The 20,852-nt window shown below is 39.9% G+C and overlaps 1 protein-coding gene across 1 annotated transcript in view; it reads left to right on the plus strand.

The window, feature by feature from the left end:
- LOC134212481 (A disintegrin and metalloproteinase with thrombospondin motifs 7) overlaps positions 1-20,852 on the plus strand; it is a 655,262-nt gene that overhangs the window by 162,146 nt on the left and 472,264 nt on the right. Inside the window, exon 3 of the mRNA XM_062690387.1 lies at positions 10,242-10,329. Within this exon, the coding sequence (XP_062546371.1) occupies positions 10,242-10,329 (88 nt within the window). The remainder of the gene's footprint in view (positions 1-10,241; positions 10,330-20,852) is intronic.

The following is a 20,852-nucleotide window of genomic DNA, read 5'->3' on the forward strand; positions in this document are numbered from 1 at the left end:
TGTCCCTTTCTACGGGTTCCCCAAGGGCACCTCATAGGTTCAACAGTGGCCAATGTGGTCAATTATTTATTTCTAGCAAATAACCATCTCTTTGGTGGGAAAATACACCGAAAGAGTCGCCGCTTGGCATATTTCGGTGTTAAAACGGAAATATCCCATTCTACGGGTTCCCTAGGGGCCCCTGGTAGACTCCAAGAGCTGCCAATGTGGTCATTTATCGATTTCAAGCGCATAATTATCTATTTTGTGGAAAATCATGACGAAAGAGCTGCCGCACGGCATATTTCGGTGTTAAAACGGAAATGTCCCATTCTACGGGTTCCCTGGGGGCACCTCATAGGTCCCAGGCGTTGCCAATGTGGTCACTTATCGATTTGAAGCGCATAATCATCTATTTTGTGGAAAATCATGACGAAAGAGCCGCCGCACGACATATTTCGCTGTCAAACGGAAATGTCCCTTTCTACGGGTTCCCCAAGGGCACCTCATAGGCTCCAAGAGTGGCCAATGTGGTCACTTAGCGATTTCGAGCGCATTATCATCTATTTTGTGGAAAATCATGACGAATTAGCCATCGCACGGCATATTTTGGAGTTTAAACGGAAATATTCCTTTCTACGGATTCCCCGAGGGCACCTCATAGGCTCCAAGAGTGGCCAATGTGGTCACTTATCGATTTCGAGCGCATAATCATCTATTTTGTGGAAAATCATGACGAAAGAGCCGCAGCACCGCACATTTTGGTGCCAGAACGGAATTGTCCTCTCCTACGGGTTCCCCGGGGGCACCTTGCATATACAAGGAGTGGCCAATGTGATCATTTATCGATTTCAAGCGCATGACCATCTGTTTGGTGGAAAATCATGATAAAAGAGCCGCCACACGGCATATTTTGGTGTTAAAACGGAAATGTCCCCTTTTACGGGTTCCCCGAGGGCACCTCATAGGCTCCAAGAGTGGCCAATGTGGTCACTTAGCGATTTCGAGCGCATTCTCATCTATTTTGTGGAAAATCATGACGAATGAGCCACCGCACGGCATATTTTGGAGTTTAAACGGAAATATTCCTTTCTACGGGTTACCCAAGGGCACCTCATAGGTTCCAAGAGTGGCCAATGTGGTCAATTATCGATTTCGAGCGCATAATCATCTATTTTGTGGAAAATCATGACGAAAGAGCTGTCGCACGACATATTTTGGTGTTAAAACGGAAATGTCCCCTTTTACGGGTTCCCCGGGGGCACCTCATAGGCTCCAAGAGTGGCCAATGTGGTCACTTATCGATTTCGAGCGCATTATCATCTATTTTGTGGAAACTCATGACGACAGGGCCGCCGCACGGCATATTTTGGTGCTCAAACGGAAATGTCCCTTCCTGCGGGTTCCCCGGGGGCACCTTGCATGTACCAGGAGTGGCCAATGTGGTCACTTATCGATTTCAAGCGCATAACCATCTGTTTGGTGGAAAATTATGACGAAAGAGTCGCCACACGGCATATTTTGGTGCTAAAACGGAAATGTCCCCTCCTGCGGGTTCCCCGGGGGCACCTTACATGTACCAGGAGTGGCCACTTTCATCGGAAGCCCTCTCATGGACCATACATTACCGTTTTAAGAAAATCTATGAAGAATTAGCGATCGAAAGGCATATATGGAGCGATTTTTATGCTCCCCTTATATGACCGACAAGGTCCCCGTGGAAGTCGTTTCCCGGTGGCCATTGTCTCCAGAACCAGCATATCACCACATAGCCACAAAATTGATGAGTTTATCTTTCGAACGGTATATAAACTTTGTAATTCGGTTAAAATTTGACTGTTTTATAAGCATTTACATTTCTGGGTCAATATGACCCCAACATCTTATTCGTAAGTTTTTTCTAATATCCGAAGAAGGTTAATACCATTTTTGGAAAATGGCATATACGTCACTTTTTCAGATTACGGCAGCATTGTGGTACCCCGAAAAGATATTCTTATTGCTAGCCCCGCTGTGTGTAACCAAAATTATGCGGTCTATTTGCTTGCGTTGACTCATATGATTTCAAATTACATATCCCAACATTTGGACAATAGTATTGCGTTGGATTGGAAACATTAAGCATTGTGTGTTCATCATCGAATGTAAGCAAATATTTCCAGACCCTTAAGCTACGTACAACATATTGACATGCTCAACAGCGGATCATTATGCGCATTTTGGTCCAACAAAATGATACTCAAACAAATTGAAATTTCAATTTTTGTTTGATCTGTCGATGTGTTTACCTCCAGATCAACGTCTCTAGTGTCGCTCTCAACTCATCATCCAGCGGAAGACCTTTGACCACAGTTTTACAGCTAGGCACTTCTTTGTCCATCATAAAAAAAACTCGCCATCCACATTCCTCGCAAGTCGCAAACCAACCGAATCAAATCGGAGCGCGCCCACCCCATCCATCACATTTATGTTAGGTTTTGTTGAAAACTTGGTTGGATGTCACAAATGGTGATAAATGGCACTCTCTTTCTGTGCGTCAGAAGAATTCAATTTCCACTTAATTGATTCCAAATAACTTCGGGCACAGTAATTGTAACTGCCTGTCTGCGTGGTGGGTCACCACCACTGACCGACTGACTGACTGCGTGGCGTTGACACTGCAATAATAAATAGACAATTGGCCCGTTTCGCCACTTGAACGGCAGTTTGGATAATGATTTGAAAATTTGGTGTGAACTCATCAATTTGCAGCCGGTGGAAACATTTGTGTAGCTAGACCGAGTCCTGGGGTAATTGTTCGATTTGAGGCTCTGGCTGGACAGCCGATTGAGTCTCTTGGAATGATAAAATTTTGATATTAACACGTAGGATACGCGAAGTCCTAGTGGATCATGCTGGTAGTCTAGATCAAGTCTAGATGACAATTGAAAATGTTTCTAGACAAGCGCAAAAAAACTGGTAGTATGGGTACATAAGTTGCTATTATAGTAGCGTCTTTCACAGGCGTCGTCACATTTATCTCCGCCCGCTTAGGCATCGTGGCATATGTTCCCATATTTGCTGCGGCTTTCTCTACATAATCTAGTGGCTACCGCTCCTGCCTTAGTTCCTTCTGTGTTTTACGCAGAGATGCCAGATTTGAAGACATGTCTTCAATTTGAAGACATTTGAATCTCTGTGAAGACATTTATTTCGTGAAGACATTTTGAAGACTTTTCAAAAAATTTGAAGACTTATCTATCTTCACGTCAAAATCTTCACGTCATATTTACCTGAAAACGAATGTGGTTCTCATCCACCATACTTTTCACGTAAGAGTGAACAAATTTTAGTTTCCTTGAGTTACGTGATTTATCCGGTGACTCTGACTGGATCTTCCAGTACTAATGACGTGAAGCTTGAAAGTAGTTACGTGTTTGATCAGGTGAACCTTTTTTTTTTTCTTCCTAAACAATGGAGGGGGAATCTGCTCAACAGACATCCTGGGTTGACCAGGAAGTGCTGGGTTAGGGGCCACCTCCAATGAGGGAGGCAGGACTGCATCCCCGACCAGCTAAACCGTTTCCATTGCCGCCAAGCCCATCATCCCTTCGGTACAACCAGAAAGTAATGCTTCAAAGGGGGGCCAGTGCATAACGCACCCTCGAGGTTAGCTGCGTGTCCTTGCAGCATCGAACATCGTGACTCGCTTTTTTAGAAGAACACCATGGTATCGTGCCAGCGCATTGCCGGCTTTCCAGGTGGCCTTACCACGCCCTATGTCCTCGGAAGGTGGGCAGGGTCGACTTCGCGCCTGCTTCCCTCTGCACGACTGGTATCAAGAATGATGATGCCGCGTGCACCCCAAATTGACCTTTCTGCGATAGGGCCTATTCGCCAGCACACAGAGGGACTTGCCGACGCGGTGCCTACGCCTGCCCCAGCCTTGACGAGGGCCCCTTTCCGTCCTCGGGCTCGGAACCCGCCCGGTTGACCGACGCCGCGAAAGCAACGATACCATGTTGTTCTTCACGCGGCCACTTGTTCGATAAAAGGATCGAGTTCGACCACAGGGCACCGGTATGACCCATGAAGCCGACTCCGAACCCTTGGACCACCTCTTATTTGCGCCTGAACTAGCCATTCCTCGAGTCCACGCGCCACCTTCTGTGTAGCTCCGAGACGATTTGGACGATATCCGATAAAACGGCGTTCCAGCCAACTTCATCTTTACACATCCTCCGGACTAGGTTGTCCGGGGTAGTGTCCAGACCACATGTGGCAAGCATGTGGTCGCGCATTGTGCGAAAACGCGGGCACACGAACAACACGTGTTCCGCCGTTTCCTCTAAACCTACGCACACCGGACACTCGGGCGAGGCCGAGTGTCCGAACCAGTGTAGGTACTGTCTGAAGCAACCATGGCCTGTAAGGACCTGGGTCAGGTGGAAAGTGATTTCCCCATGGCGCCTCTTGACCCACGTACCTATCTCCGGTATCAACCTATGTGTCCATCTACCCTTAGTGGAACTGTCCCACGCACGCTGCCATTTGACCATTGAGGCCAACCTGACAGTCCTACGGATGCCTATCGTGCCGCGCATTTCGAAGCACTCTATGTCTTCATCGATAACGATGTCAATAGGCATCATACCGGTGATGACGCAAAGTGCATCGTGCGACACGGTACGGTACGCGCTCGCAACTCTTAGGCACATGAGCCTATACGTACTTTCTAACTTCGTTCTGTAGCAGTTAATACGCAGGACCGTGCCCCAAGCTGGCCCCCCATACCTAAGTATGGACAGAGCAAAGCTAGCCAGAAGCTTGCGCTTGCTGGCATAAACCGCAGAGCTATTGGACATCATCCGGGACAATGCCGCTATAGCTGTGGAGGCACGCTTGCAGGCGTAATTGACGTGGCTACCAAAGGTGAGCTTATCGTCGATCATTACCCCCAAGAGTTTGATGGAGCGTTAGAGGTGACCGTGCAGTTGCCTGCCCTTATCACCGCTTGTTGCTCCGACTTTCGGTTGTTAACAACAACCACCTCAGTCTTGTGGTGAGCCAGTTCTAACTTTCTGGAACTCATCCACTCCTCCACAATTGCGATCGAGTGGGCTGCAGTCAATTCCACCTCTTCGATCGATTCACCGTAGACCTCCAGCGTAATATCGTCAGCGAAGCCGACGATTGCCACGCCCACCGGGAACTTCAACCTCAAGACACCGTCGTACATGACGTTCCATAACACCGGACCCAGTATGGAACCTTGCGGAACCCCTGAGGTTATGTCAACGCACTTCCGACCCGCCTCCGTGTCGTATACCAGTACTCGATTCTGGAAGTAGCTTCCGAGAATCTTGCACAGGTACTCGGGAATTCCAAGACGCAGGAGCGCATCTGCAATAGCTGCCCAACTGGCACTATTGAAAGCATTCCTCACGTCGAGAGTCACTACTGCACAATAGCGAACTCCCCTCCTCTTACGCTGGATAACTATCTCCGCGGATTTGGTAACCGACAAGATAGCGTCTACGGTCGACTTACCCTTTCGGAAGCCAAACTGGTTGCTCGATAGACCATCCGCACCCTCCGTGCGTATCAGCAACCTGTTGAGGATGATCTTCTCGAGCACCTTCCCCGCCGTATCAAGCAGGCATATTGGTCTATATGCCGACGGATCCCCCGTTGGTTTTCCCGCCTTTGACAATAGGACCAAGCTCTGCCTTTTCCATGCTACAGGGAAGACTCCCTCGTCCAGGCATCTCTGCATAACAGATCTGAACATCTCGGGAGCCTCGGCAATGGCCGCTTTGACGGCCAGGTTCGGAATACCATCCGGTCCTGGCGCCTTACCTACACTAAGGGACTGTGCAATCCCCGCAAGTTCCGCCACCGTTACTCTTCCCTCGTCGGCCACCCTGGTCCGTGGCAGCTCCACAAAGGGAGGCCAGGGACTTGGGTCGTGACGTGGGAAGAGCCCCGCGATGATCCTCTCCAGCATCTCTGGAGACCGCTCTGTAGGGGCCATCGCCCCACGTGTCTTGGCCATTACGACCCTATAGGCGTCACCCCATGGATTCGCGTTGGCACTTTGACACAGGCCCTCGAAGCAGGCGATCAGGTGAACCTGGCGTGATTTGTACGTACTGGTTACGTGAATTTTTAGTAAAAGCTACAAGACAGCAGGTAACCACTACATGTTTTGAAATGTATTGCAATATAATGATTTTGGAATGAATACAAAAATGAACAGGGACTGCCCATAAAAGGGAATCTTTTTCGCGTTGTTGATGCATTGATACATTGAAATGCCGTCATTTGGTCATTGCGCTTTGGATTTACCGCAGAAACACTTTTGAAGGAAAAAAAAGTTATCGGCGGATGTTGAATGGAATTTATCAGATTTGTTGAGAAATGATGTCAATGAGAATCGCTGAGAATTTTAAAACCAGTTTCTTGCTCGAAAATTGCTAATATTGCCGCTATTAATTAACCAAAAAATAGTGGAAAAAAGACTACAAATTTTATACTAACGCGACCGGAAAACTGTACCCGGATAAAAATGTACTATTGGTTCAATAGTGTAAACAATTGAATTACCATGCCATGTACGGTATACAATAGGATACATTGTTTCTTGATGGTTGCACAGATTGTAATAACACTGAGGATACAATACATCAACATATTTCTCTAATGTAACAATACTTGCAATTGTTTTTGAAACGTTTTCGTACATAAGATTCATACATTGATAACTTTTGAAATGTTTCATTACATTGCATATAAACTATTTAACAATATTTGCCTCACAGCGCCAAATATGCATTTTTTCCCTTTAAATTGCATTGTTGAACAGTGAAGTTGTCACAACTGAGAAATCAAAAATCGTATTGTTTTACTATACAAATACAATACAATCCATTGTATTTTGAACAGATTTGCTCGGATATTTCAACAATATATTAACCATACACTCTATTGTGTGACGAAAAAAATGTATGGAAAAAACTCAGATTTTGTATAGTTACGATACTTAACAACCCTTACATTCTATTGCGAAAACTTCATTTACATTTGAATAAATGGTTCATAACAATGCATTCAAATGTATTTCTATGGTTCCATTTACAATATAATCTATCGCCAATTCAATGTTATTAATAGTAGTGTTACAATAAATTGTACTGTGATTCTACTGTATTTTTTATTCGGGTAGCTCTAGACTTCCATGCAGCTTTCTTTTCTTCCACATCATTTTTCAACGAATCTAATAAATTTTAACCAACTTCCGTTGTTTTTTTCCAAGGAGGAAAAATGCAGGCACGGAAAATATCCACCAAGATGCACCTGAAATTATTTACCTCTGCGAAGCCTCATTATGTTTAGTTTATGTATCTGTCATTCTTGTTTACAATGCAGGTCTTACGCAAATGCCGAAGCTGCAATCACACTAACACAATCTCACTTAAATTGTTTACGTGGGTATACAATCATATTCGCCAAGATTTTTAGTAAAAGTGAATTTCAGGTGAGCATTACTAACGTCACGTAACAATCGTCGTTTGTTCAAGACAGACGAGTTACGTGATTTTTCACGTGAATATGACGTGATGATTTTTTAGAGTGTACTTATTTGAAGACAATCAATAAGCCAGCGAATAGAAAATACAATTTCATTACTTACTTATAAGCTTATAAATTCTGCGACCTCTATGTAAACTAGATATATAAATATTACAAAAGTTATAATAGTCTTTGTCTCGAGCTTAGAATCTCAAACATAAAATACATTCACACTAGCCGGTTGATAACTGCAACGCATTTAAGACCTCATACACACTTAACTTTGAGCTGTGCGCTGGTGAAAAAAATACCGATGGTAGCATTCGTTTGTATTTTTCTTGGCGGCGTCTTTAAAAAGGTATTTCGATCATTTCGGATCGCAATGACCTATCCAATTTGCGGCAAAGATAAACTAAATTCTTCTATGACTAGATTTAATCTATTCAACCTTTGAGCTAGAACCAGTTTTTTTTTCTAAATTCATTCTTAATGGTATATGCATGCCATCATTCCACATTCCTCTAAATATCCGCCAGGAAACTCTTTGAATTTCCCTTTGAAAAAATTGAAAGACTTCTCAGTGAAAATTTAGAAGAATATCTCGTGAATTTTATAAGAAGAATTTCCGATGACGAATTTCTTTTCTAAATTTAAGAGTATTGAAATTGAAAATTCAGTTAAAATTATCGTGGAAATTTATAATAATTTCCGTTAAAAAGAAATAAAGGAAATACTTCAAATATTAAACGGGAAATTTTTCTTAATTTCCACAAGTTTTACTGAGCTCCCACAAAAAATCCCTTTTGATTTCCACAAGAAATTTGCCTCAATTAATTCTCATAGAAAATTCTTACGAATGTCGACAAGAAATTGAAATTGTTTTGGTGTTAAATAGATATTTCTTAGATCTTCCATGGTAAATTACTACAGGAAAATGCTCTTTATAGAAATCCGGAGGAAACTTATTACACACCTTCGCTAAATTCTACCTTGAATTCCTTTGGTAATTCTTCAAAAAATATCTTTGGACATTCTTCCAGTATTTTATCTGAGAAATCCTTTATGAATTTCTTCAAAAAATCGTTCTAGTGTTGTTTCTGAAATTCCTCCCAAATTTCCTACACGAATTTGTCCGGAAGTTTCAGGAATTTCTCCAAAAAATCCTTCAGGAATACCTTTGGAATTTCTTCTAGGAGCTCCTCCGTAAGGTCGTCCGAGAATTCCAGTGAAAGAACATCCAAGAATTCCTTCGGAAGATCCTCCTTAACTACTCCGGTAGTTCCTCCACGAATTCCTCCAGCAGTTCTTTCAGGAATTTCTCGGGAAGTTCTTCCAGAAATTCTTCCGAAAGTTCCCCCAGAATTTTCAAAAATTAACGCTTAAGCTCCTCCACTGATCCCTCCGGAAGTTTCCCCAGAAATTCCTTTGGAAATTTCTCCAGGAATTTGTCTGGAAGATTCTCCAAGAGTGTTGCCGAAAGATTCTCCAGGAATGCCTCCAGAAGTATACTACACTGCCAAAAATATCTATATAAGATATATGTGTCGCCGTTATAAATTTTTGCAATAGCTTCACCCTAATATAATCGATAAAGAACCACACATAAATTAAATAATTGCTGATTCGTCAAACACATAAAGTTTATTTGGATATATGTTTTATTAGTAGTTCGCGTGGAGAATGGTTATGTGTGCACTGATATACATCATAAGTTAAATCTATGGATTTTTGCCAATAAATATGTGTGGATTTTTAGTAGTGTACGGAATTTCTCTGGTATTTCCTCCAGGGTTTCTTTCGGAAGTTTCTGCAGCTATATCTCAAGAGGCTCCTCCAAGAATTCATCCAGAACTACTTCCAAAAATTCCTCCGGAAGTTTCTCTAGAAATTCCTTCAGTAATTCCTCAGGAATATCGTTCAGAAATTTCTCCAAAAAATTCCTCCGGAATTCATCCCGAAGTTCCTATAGAAATTCCTTCTTAAGTTTCTCCAAGAATTCCTTCTGAAAATCCTCCAGCAATTCCTCCGTAAGTTCCTTCAGAAATTTCTCCAGAAGTTTCTTCAGTAAATCCTCTGGGTGTTCCAACAGGAATTCTTCGGGAAATTTCGTCTGGATGTTTTTCAAGTATTTCACGGTAAATTTTGAAACCTTACAGAGTATTCTTTAAAAATAAATTTGGAAGAATTCCACATGGAAATTCAGTTAAAAATCCGGTGGAACTTTAACCAGACTCAGTATAAAATCGAGGGGAAACTCGTTATACACTATCTCGTGGAAATTTTATAGAATATTCTCTTGAATTCTATCATTTTGAATGTTTAAAAAAATAAACTTTATTCCACATCTATACACCAAGGGCGTGATTGAATTTACAAACCGATTTTTAAATTTTTCGCTAATAATCATAATTTTTATATTGAAGACATTTGAAGACATATTTAAACGACAGTGAAGACATTTGCAAATATTCTCTGGCATCCCTGGTTTTACGTTCTACCAAAATGATTCCTTCTGTTATACATAACTCTCCTCCAATCATTCGCTGGCACTGCCTATGTCAATCCGAACAGGTTATTAAGGGTGGCAAATGCCCAAGCTCGCTCTAGCCATAAGCTTCGGCTGTCAGTTGGTTTAATTGTAATTTGCTGTTTAATTTAAATTAATCGATTTTCCATTCACACAGTCTGTTGTCGCTCTTTTCGCTTCGCAGGTTCATTTGCTGCTGTGCAATCGTTGTAATCGTTTCAACCGTTGTCGGCTCAACGGTCGCCGATCAGAATACCAAGGAACGGATTAGGGTAAGTGTGGAATGAGTTATAATGTACCGATAGCTGCGTGCGTGTAAGGAAAATAGGCTCTGAATTTGGAATATGGAATCTGTGCGGGAACTGCCGCCCCGATTGTAGAGTTGGTAATCTGATAGATCTTTCCAAATGTGGAGGCGTTGATTTTGTATTATATTAATTTGCATCGTATACCATTGCATATTAGTACATTGTTTCAAGTACCGATGGATATATCAGAATTAAAATTGGTTATTAAAAGATTGCCGCACACTTTATTTGTGCGGCACACTTTATTTATCTTGTTCAGTATTTTATCATCAAAGATGTGAGATGTTTATCCTGAAGCTTCGATTTTTGGGTAAACCCATTTTTAAAAAGAGCGACGTAGTGTGAGCTTTGATATTAGATTTCGCATGAAGCATTGGGTCGGTACCTTGAGTTAATGCATGCTCAAGACTTATGCTTAAACTTAGTATTCGTGTGTTCGTGTGACCAACATTTAATTAGCTTGGACCTTGCATCCAAAGCGCCTGTTCTATAAGTGTCAAACCAAGGTGAATGATGAAATATAACATGCACTAGGGGACGATTATGGAGCTCTACAATACGCCAGGCATATGTGTATCGACGCTGTGGCCAACCAGGTACCAGGTTTCATTAGAGAGAGTGAGAAAACTACTGAGTTTAAAATTTGGACTTCGATGTCAAAGTTTAGTCCTTTAAACTTTTCTTATGGAACGTACACACGGTCAAGCAGTTTGACCAACATTGACTCCACCTCTCGTTTATTCAAACATCCCTCAAGTTTTACCAACAGCCGCACGAACAATCAATTAATTCGACCAACAATATCACACACGAACGACCGAAGCGACAATTTGAGCACCAACCATCTAAAAATATATGGGGGTTTGTGCAACTTCACTACAAACGCTCAAACATGTTCGGCGAACCTTGACTCCACCCCCGAGAACTCAAACCAAAATCAAACCGTTTTATTTTTTTCCAACCGAGTCGCCAACTGTCAAATGGTTGTTCGAACTTCACACACGTTCAAACAAAGCAGCAAGCTATGCGTTTTCTTAGGGGCGGAGTCAATGTTCGTCAAACTGCTTGACTGGTGTGTACGTTGCATTAGGTACTTTATTAGGTATTTGTTACGAATATCACAAACACGGTAAATATGAGGGAAAACCCAAAAGCATAATGAATAATAGACACGGCCAAGATGAGCTTGCACACTAACATGAAACAACTCAGTCGCTGGGTCGTTCATACCCGGATTTTTCTAATATTAGTAGTTGTCAAAATCTGGGTATGTCAAAAAATGGATAAGTACAGAGTACTGCGCGTCCGTTCGGTCGTCCAAAACGTTTCTCCTCCGTTTTCGTTTGCCACCGGGCGCGCATGGTTTCACATTTTTCTCGTGGCGAGACAGCGAATTAGTGTTATTTCCAAGCTCATAGATAGCATCACTTATCGAAGTGAATCCAGATAAATTATCCTTTGTGACTAAAACGATATCCTATACCAAGACAATCGTGGAGATGCAGAGGTATACTCGGTCTCTAGTAGCAACGAGAGTCAGACTAACAATCCTTCCCTTTCTATATGGTCGCAAGGACGTGGCCGGCGCCGTTATTGACTTCAGATATTTGAGATCCAGAATCGTGTACATTGAGAATGGGTAGCTAGTCCCAAGCCCCATTTATTGTGTTCTCTGTACAATTTTGCAAGTTCTAGGTAATCACGGAGTAGCAACTACGAATTGTGCGGTCATAATGATCATGCTCATGTTCATGTACTGTTACCCAGATTTGAGTTAAGGTACCCGAACCCGAATTAATGGTTTTGCTGCACCTGGGTCACTTCGACATGATTCTTGGTAGGTTCAATTTGAAAATATTGAACGTGTACAATATTGATGGACTAATTGATGATTAATTTATGGACTAATTGATTGGACTAATTGATGAACACATTAAAATATCATGTATTTCTAGTTCCACATCTCAAAATGCAGATCGTTAGATACATTTGAATTGCTTGAAGAATGACAATGCGAAGCACGTTAAATTGGCATGGAATTGTAGAAAATTTCAAAAAACGTTTCACGTTCAATTTTAAGGGATTACATTTTCTTGCGCAGGAAAACAATGAACAAATTATACCAACAACATAATTATTCAACATAAACCTATTTTTTAATTGCTTTTATTGTTGTTAATACAATTGAAATACATGATGACATTTGCGATGAATAGGAATTTTGTCTTGTTGTTGTAATCATTTAGATAAATTGTTTCTGATATTGTTACAATTTAGCTAGATATTCCTAAAGATTCTTACACTGATTCACCAACTTATAGTATAAAGTTTTCCCAGACAATCTGAAACTTCTGTGATCGCATAATCAATACACTCTGGATCTGGAAATAAGATTATGTTTGATAACTAAATTCAGATAAAAATCAGAATTTAACTCACCTTTGTAAATATGCATAATCGTCCTAAAAATGTTGAACCGGAATGGATGAATATGTGGTAACAAAGTAAATTAATTTTTAAGAATAGGCAATTAGGAATCTTATACTTTTGAATCTTCTAAGCATATTTTGGCAAAATGCAGAAAATAACTACATCGCCACTAGCGTTCTAATACGGTAGGTAACCTGAGCAGGAGAAATTGGCTAAATAATACTTAGGGTACACTGGGGGAAGTGGAAAAAGGGGGTAAGTGTAAAAATCGACTCGAAAAATTGGAATTGTACAGACTTTACAGTTTTTAACACATCATAGCATTATGCATTGTTATACTTTGATGCTCACACTAATACTATGTTGAAATTTGTATAACACATACACTAACACGGTTAACGCATGAACTGTAATTTTAGGTTTCGCGAAAAATTCATATTTGCATTCAAAAAATCAATTCTTATTTGCACCAATTGTTCTTTTTTCAAGTGAATTTATATCACAGGAGACCATTATAATACTATTAAACTAATCCCCCTCAATTGGTAGTGGTTTGCACCAAGAAAGCAAATAATTAAAGGATTTTACACTTACCCCAGGTATCAAACACTGCGGGGGAACTGTGAATCTTAATATGTTCCTTCTTTGTTATCATTGTGATTCCAGTGGTGATTGGACTCATATAAATGAGAAAATGCCTGATTAATCCACCTATCGGTACTGATGCCTTTCACATGTTTGAAATATGAAAAAAATATATAAGAAAGTTAAAAATAGCACTGATAGGTAAATATATTGTATAATTCACATTAATTTTTATTCATAACAAGTTTCGCCATTGAATGCATTTTTTTTGTGAACAAATTGGTTAAGGACAAGTGCTTAAGAATAGCTGATAAATTTGTACGTGATTTGCGCACACACATACATACAAATACGCACATACAGACATCATATCAATTCGTTAAACTAAGTTGATTAGTTTATAACCCTGTAAGTCCCATTTTTCCTTTAAAAAATTCATCTTTGGGCGAACATATAGACTTTACGTACACTTAGCGTTCGAGAAGGCAAAAGGTTTTCCACTTACCCCATCCCACTAGGGTAGGGTGGTCGGTATTGGCCATTTTTGACAAATACTGGTATTCGATATTTGGTCGAGTCAATTCCGGTAATACCGGTAAAATACCGGTATTAGTAAAAAAATTCGTTAAAAAAATGTTTTGGACTTTTGTGTGTTTTGTGACAAATTGCAAATGTTACAATCATTGATTGGTGAGTTGGGCAAAGTAAAACTTTGATAAGACATAACATACTGAGCGATTCATTGTTTAATCGTGGATTTTGTTGGCAAAGTTGCCTAAGAATGCTCTCTCTGGCTCAACGGAATTTGGACGAATGGTTCCATGACCTTGACCAAATGACCTTCGATAACAAATGTCAAATACCCCTAAATTCTTCAGATTCATAGTGAGGATAATTTTTTACGGATTGCTTGCAAGAATCCTGGCGTTAACGTAGTTGACACCGGCAACGCAAGTGTTTTGCTCTGCTGTAGTCTCTATACGAGTTGTTCTTCAACCGATACACCAAAAATATCATCAATAGAGGCAACTTCTTCGTACCGATCTTCAGGTGTGGTCGTTATCGAAGTTTCAACGATCGCATAAGGAATGATTCTACGCTTCAAGATCTCTTCCGCTTGCAAAGTAACTCTGGATGTCTTAATTCTTGAAGAAAATCGTTTCCGATCATTTGCTCTACGGCAGGATTACTCAAAAAGCAAAAAAATCGGCGTGTTTTGAACGTCTCTTAACTTTCATTTGTTCTTTGAGAGCATAAAAAGATGGAAATTTCTGTGGCTTGATTTGATAATTGCTCAAACATGAATTAGAGCGCCACGTACAGCTTCAAATCGATCACAGTTTTTTGAATGGGCCCCTTAAGCCGTTTGTGAATGGATAACATGCTATTCCAGCGTATATTGGTAACAGCCACCAATAAAAATTCGTTCCGAATGAAGAACGGACATATTTTTGCAGATATTAATTTTTCACAGTTGATCTCCGGAAGAGAACTACTGCAGAAAGTAACTTTTTCACAATTTCATATATTGTGAGTAAAATTCGACTATGTAGACAGGGGTAATATAATACATTTTTGAGGACATTTTCGACAGTTTTCAATATAGTGTTTACAGCTGCGCATGTAGTTCTGATCTACGAATCTAGCAGAAAACATTCTTGAAAGTTTGAAAGTATGTCTGAAGCACCGACAAAAAAAGCTAAAAGGTCGTTTTTCTCCAGGGTGCGTTTTACCACAGTTTACCCTACTTATAAATTATATGGGACGGATTTTCAATTACAGGCAGTTTAGCTGACACATGTAGGTGAAAATTATTCGTGGTTTTTTATACTGACAGCAAAATTTAAAATACCGAAAATACCGGTATTTTCCGTCTTGAATACCGGTATTTCCGATACTCAAAATTGGCCGGTAATACCGGTATTACCGGTTTCGGTACTACCGGTTAGACCACCCTACACTAGGGTAAGTGGATAAAAAACTCCTAATTTTAAAATCTATTTCCATAAATTTCAGGCGACCAAAATGGTATGAATTACCGCATAGTTGGTGCAAAATTGACTGTTTTTGATAGCCCATTTTGAATGAACGCATTTAGATAATTTAAACCGGGTTTACACTAATTCAAACATGCACTATCTATTTTTCCTTTTCCACTTCCCCCAGTGTACCTTAATTCTGTTATTGATACCTTACTCTGTTATGAACTAGCCCTGCATAAGAGGTAAAATACCAAAGGAATGATACCAAAAATAAATATGCACAATACTTGAGCCATAACAGAGCCACTCTATTATTAAATTATATTTCAATACCAAATGGATAACCAATTATTATACAAGTATTGAAATATCTTAACAAGGTATGCCTCAAGTATTCTGCATATAAGTTTTTGGTATTATTTTTTGGTATTTTACCTCTTATGCAAGGCAAAATCATACCAATTTCTGTTATCGAGGTCGTCGCTCCTGCACAGAAATATCCAATTTATTGTTTTGGCAAATATTAATTTTAATTACTTAACCTTTTGTCTTTGCTCTGGGGTCAATATGACCCCAGGCCACTTTGAGTGGCTGCCATTTTTTTAGTTTTCAACCGATTCTCCTAATTTTTGGTAGTTTGGTAAAACTCGCCGAGATCTGTCTCCTAGGTGCAAATTCGCTTAAAAAATCTTGAAAATATGCGCTACAGTGTACTTTTTTCAAAAAACTTACGTTGTTTGTGCTCTGGAGTCAAATTGACCCCAAATTGAAAATGCTATAACCCTTTTAATATTTGGCCAATTTTGGATTTTTGGGGCTGTTTCGAAAGATAATTTAATCAGGTCGTTACCAAATATTGACTATAGGTGGGCGGGTATATCGAGGGGAGGGTTTTCGTAAAAAAGGGTACAAAAACAGTGATTTTTCATGCTTATTTTACTTATATCTGAAAATCCTACCCATTTTGAACTACACCTTTTCAAAAAGGTTATGCAGGAAGGCGTGTGCTTTGACAGAAGCATTGATAAGTTTAGAACTTGGTCGCTAGGTGGCGGATAATTGAATTCATTATTTTAGACTACTCAAGTAATTCCGATATATGGAATTTTCCTCATTGTAAATATTCTTATCGCACAAATTTGAAATTTGTAAAGATGACGTCTTTAACAAAGTTCGTCTGGTGGGAATGGACTGTCATGTGACGGAATAAATAATAAGGAAATTTACAAATAGGCGGCGCAAGTGTACTTGCAATATTCTTGCATGTTTGAAATATTGCTTTAGCTTGAGATCCCTCATACCAACACCCAAGTTATATTCGGCAACATTGTTCAGGATGTCCAGGACTACAAAGCGGTGCTCAATATAATGAGCACTTTTTCCAAGATGCGGGGCTAGTGAGCTGTTAAATTTGAGTATATTGTTCCATGTGAGATCTGATATATTTTGGTAAAGTAATGTACTGCCGCTAACCGCAAGTCGAGCACATCTGTATATGGAGGCCCATATACAGATGTGCTCGACTTGCGGTTAGCGGCAGTGTAGCATTTTTGGCAAACATGAGTGTTGTGGTAGAGTTCATCAAAAGTTTTCTTTGTATTCAACCTGCTCCAGCGATGCTGTAAATAAGAGAATGTGTTCACAGAATATGTTTTAGGTCATCCAAGAAAACCCTGGAATTAAGGCCTTTGGGTCTACATGCGTAACCAAAGATCAGCCAATTTGCCGCTTATTTGTAAAATTCCCAATTATTACTTCCGTCACAAGACAGTCCATTCCCACTAGACGACCTTTCATCAAGACGCCAATTTAACAAATTTTAAATTTGTTGATAAGAATATTTACACTGAGGAGAATTCTATATATCGGAATTACTTGAGTAGTCTTAAATAATGGATTCAAATATTCCACCACCTGGCGACCAAGTTTTAAACTTATCAACGCCTTATGCCAAAGCACACGCCTTCCTGCATAACCTTTTTAAAGAGGTGCAGTTCAGAATGGGTAGGATTTTCGGATATAAGTAAAATAATCATGAAAAATCACTTCTACCCTTGTTATTATACCCTTGTTTTTATACCCTTGTTCGCTAAAACGCCTCCCCGCCTCGCCCTAAAAAAGTTATAGCAATTTCAATTTGGGGTCAATTTGACCCCAGAGCACAGACAACGTAAGTTTTTTTGTCGATCACAAGATTTGAAGCGCCATTATGCATCACCTGTTTTTTTTAAATGAACAACGCAATAGGCTTTCAAAGTTGGCCGTGAACTTGATCGAATCATCACCTTAGGAGGCTCACGTGCGTCGGCGCGTCCGCCTCAACGGCAGTCAACGAACCGTCTAATTTTTCCTCATTTATTTTACGACCAAAATTAGTCGAATCCAACGGTGGAGCACCCAGTCATCCACACGCATTAGATTCAAATTTCAACTTGGGAGTGACTTGAGTACTGAATGCACGAGAAATTCCAATTCATAAGAGCAGCCACTTCTTTCGCATATCAAAACACGCATCATCATAAGAGAATATTTTTTTGATGGGTGGATGGTTCGTATCAACGCTTCGGTCGCACGCACGCCGTAGGTTCTTGAGCGCTTTTTACGATCGAATCAAACTCATCCCGGTTGCTTTCTTGTACAGTATTGGCAAAAATAAAGATAACACTAAATTGGATCAGTTTATGAAAAGCAAAACAACTGAACAGCTGATTCCAGAGGTCAATCAAATTATTTAGCAAACTCATATCGTCGATCGGAAGTGGAAAGTTATTTTTTCTGAAATAGTGTTAGCTTGCACTGTGGTTTTAGAATTATGGCAAATTAATATGTCGATTTACTATAGCAAATATGCTTTTATCAGCATGAGTATGGGCATTATGACCGTACAATTCGTAGTTGCTACTCCGCGCTTGACTGGTACTTGCGAAATTGTACAGAGAACCAAATTAATCCCCCATTGGGGTGAGATATCCATTCGCAATGTACACGTTTTGGAAGCTTACGTATTTTCAGCCAATAACGGCGCTGGTCGTATGAGAAAGGAAGGATTGTTGGCTCGACTCTCGTTGCTACTAGAGATCGAAAACACCTCTGCATGTCCGCGATTGTCATGGGATATTTTATTGTATCTTCTTTTTAAGGGATATAATATCTAGTCTTTGTTCGCTTAGGTGAGTGATGCGATCTATTAGAAGGAAATATTTTCAATCTGAATGGAAACTCAAGCTGATTGATTTATTTTCCGTATTACCACGTAAAGCAGAACTAATCACCTGGATCTCGATACCCAAGTAACAATTCCCATGCTTCTTGGATTTATTTAATTCTAATAGCGGATTTATAATAGCAATCGCTTCAAATGTCAAACGCCAATTGATTTTATGAGCAGCTCTACGGTAGTGATAAAGAGCGTGATAAACCCTATTTTTAAAGCTCGATAAAAGCTACAATGTGATCGTAATGTGATCAAATGAAATACCTCAATAAGAATATTTGCATTGCAAAGAGCTTATGACGGTGTTTAACAAGAGCAACATTTTTCTGATCCAAATTTGTGATGGCCATGTTGAAAATGGAGGAGTATTTTAAGTCAATGCAATTTATCCCTGAAAATCATGATTAGATCATGTTTCCACCACGTAAAACGCTTGTTTTGGTGAGTGATGTACATTACAAATATATTAGGGTGAAAAATAATTTGATTCAATTGAGATTTACGATTTTGTTGTTATAGTTATTTTAAATTAAATGCCCAGAACTACATTATTTTGAGAGCGCGTGGTGTTCAATCTTATTTTTTACTAGCTTTCACCATGAAATTGAACGCGCACCTCATTTGGAAAGAAGTGAATTGAAAAACAATCCTGGAAGACTTTTTTTTATAGTAATCCTCATCATGATCGTCATCAACGATTTATTATGTTATTATTTTTCAGCAAAGTTTTGTTTCCCTTTTTTAAGCAACATTTTTGATAGCTGTCGCAGCCAAGTTCCCTTTTTTGCGAGTGGTTCAAAAAAGATTTCTTAATACTTATAATGGGTTTGAAGTGGATATCTAAAGAGGGCCACTTGGCCAAATCTTACTCTTATAGTGGTCATCAAAAGGTTGTCATGTAATAGTGGGTTTTATGGTTAGATCTTATTATTTTATCTTGAAAACTATTCCTAGAGCGGAATAAAACTTGAAATGTTACTTGGGTAGAGCTCTGCGTCCAATACAAAACTCGTTCGATCTCACACTGATTGATTTACTTTCCGACCGCACCGATTGATTAATTTTCCGGCCGATCAAAACAAAACTAATCATCCGGATCTCGCGAATTTTCTGCGTCCGATACAGAACAAGTTTGATCGCGAACTCTTAACTATAGCAGATATGATTTTATGTTATTCAAGTAATACAAAAGCGAAATACAACAAAATGAAGTATCCACCGGATATAATTATGTCTTCGCTATTGGATGATGTAGTTTTGAAACAAAAATACTTTCCCCATCCAGCTGGAGACTGCTTTTTCCCCTCGGTGGGTGGTTTTATTACTGGGGGATGGTACGAGCACGTGGCTGTCTTTCTCGTCAATGACTGAATGACGGTAATTTGAGCCTTAATTAATTATTTATACTGTTCACATCGTGGTGAAGATATTTTTTGCTCCTTTCAAGCTCTTCATCTTGATAACTTTCCTATCGATTTTAGATGTGTATGCCGCTCTGAAACCATCGGCGGCGGCGGCTAATTCGATACATCCAATGAAAGTTCTATAAAATTTCCCATGAAAATTGTTTGGAATTTCAAAGAAATATTATTTGGAATTTCAACGGAAAATTCTTCCGATTTTTTATGGGAGATTCTTCAGAATATCCACAGCAGCTTGCTCCAAATTTATACTGGAAATTTTTCAGATTTTTCACAGCAAATTCTTCGCAGTATCCGCGGGAAAATCTAAAGCGTTTTCATGAGAAAGTTTTCAGTGCAAGGGAGTGACTTTTTTTTTAATTTCGCGCAAAACTTTTCGGTATTTCTTTGGCTTTCAACGCGAAATTCTTTGTATTACACATAAGAAGGCCTTCGGACATTTTTCAAAAAGGGGTAGGGTAGTTTGGCCGAAAGCTTTCCGGCGGAATGGCACCAAATTTCCCGAATGCCACTTGGCCGAATTGAACGTTTGGTCTTAACAGTTACTAGATTAGGAAACTGTCATTTGACCGAAAGCCTTTTGCCCTAACAAGACGTTTGCCCTAAATGATCGTATTGCTGTCAAGTCAAGAGGCCAAAAATTCCATTTGACTGTAATGGACCTAAATGTCATTAACGGGTAATGTGGCCAAAAATATCGACCCGTTTGGTAATATGTCCATTTCTACCAATCGACCATTTCCACCAAATGAACTATTTAGCCAAACGACTTTTTCGTACAAAGGACTAGTTCGCCTGAACGACTTTTTCGACTGTATGTCCATGTCGGCCAAAAGACATTTACAGCCAAATGAC

This window comes from Armigeres subalbatus, chromosome 2 (genome assembly GCF_024139115.2).
Source record: "Armigeres subalbatus isolate Guangzhou_Male chromosome 2, GZ_Asu_2, whole genome shotgun sequence".
Classification (NCBI taxonomy): domain Eukaryota; kingdom Metazoa; phylum Arthropoda; class Insecta; order Diptera; family Culicidae; genus Armigeres; species Armigeres subalbatus.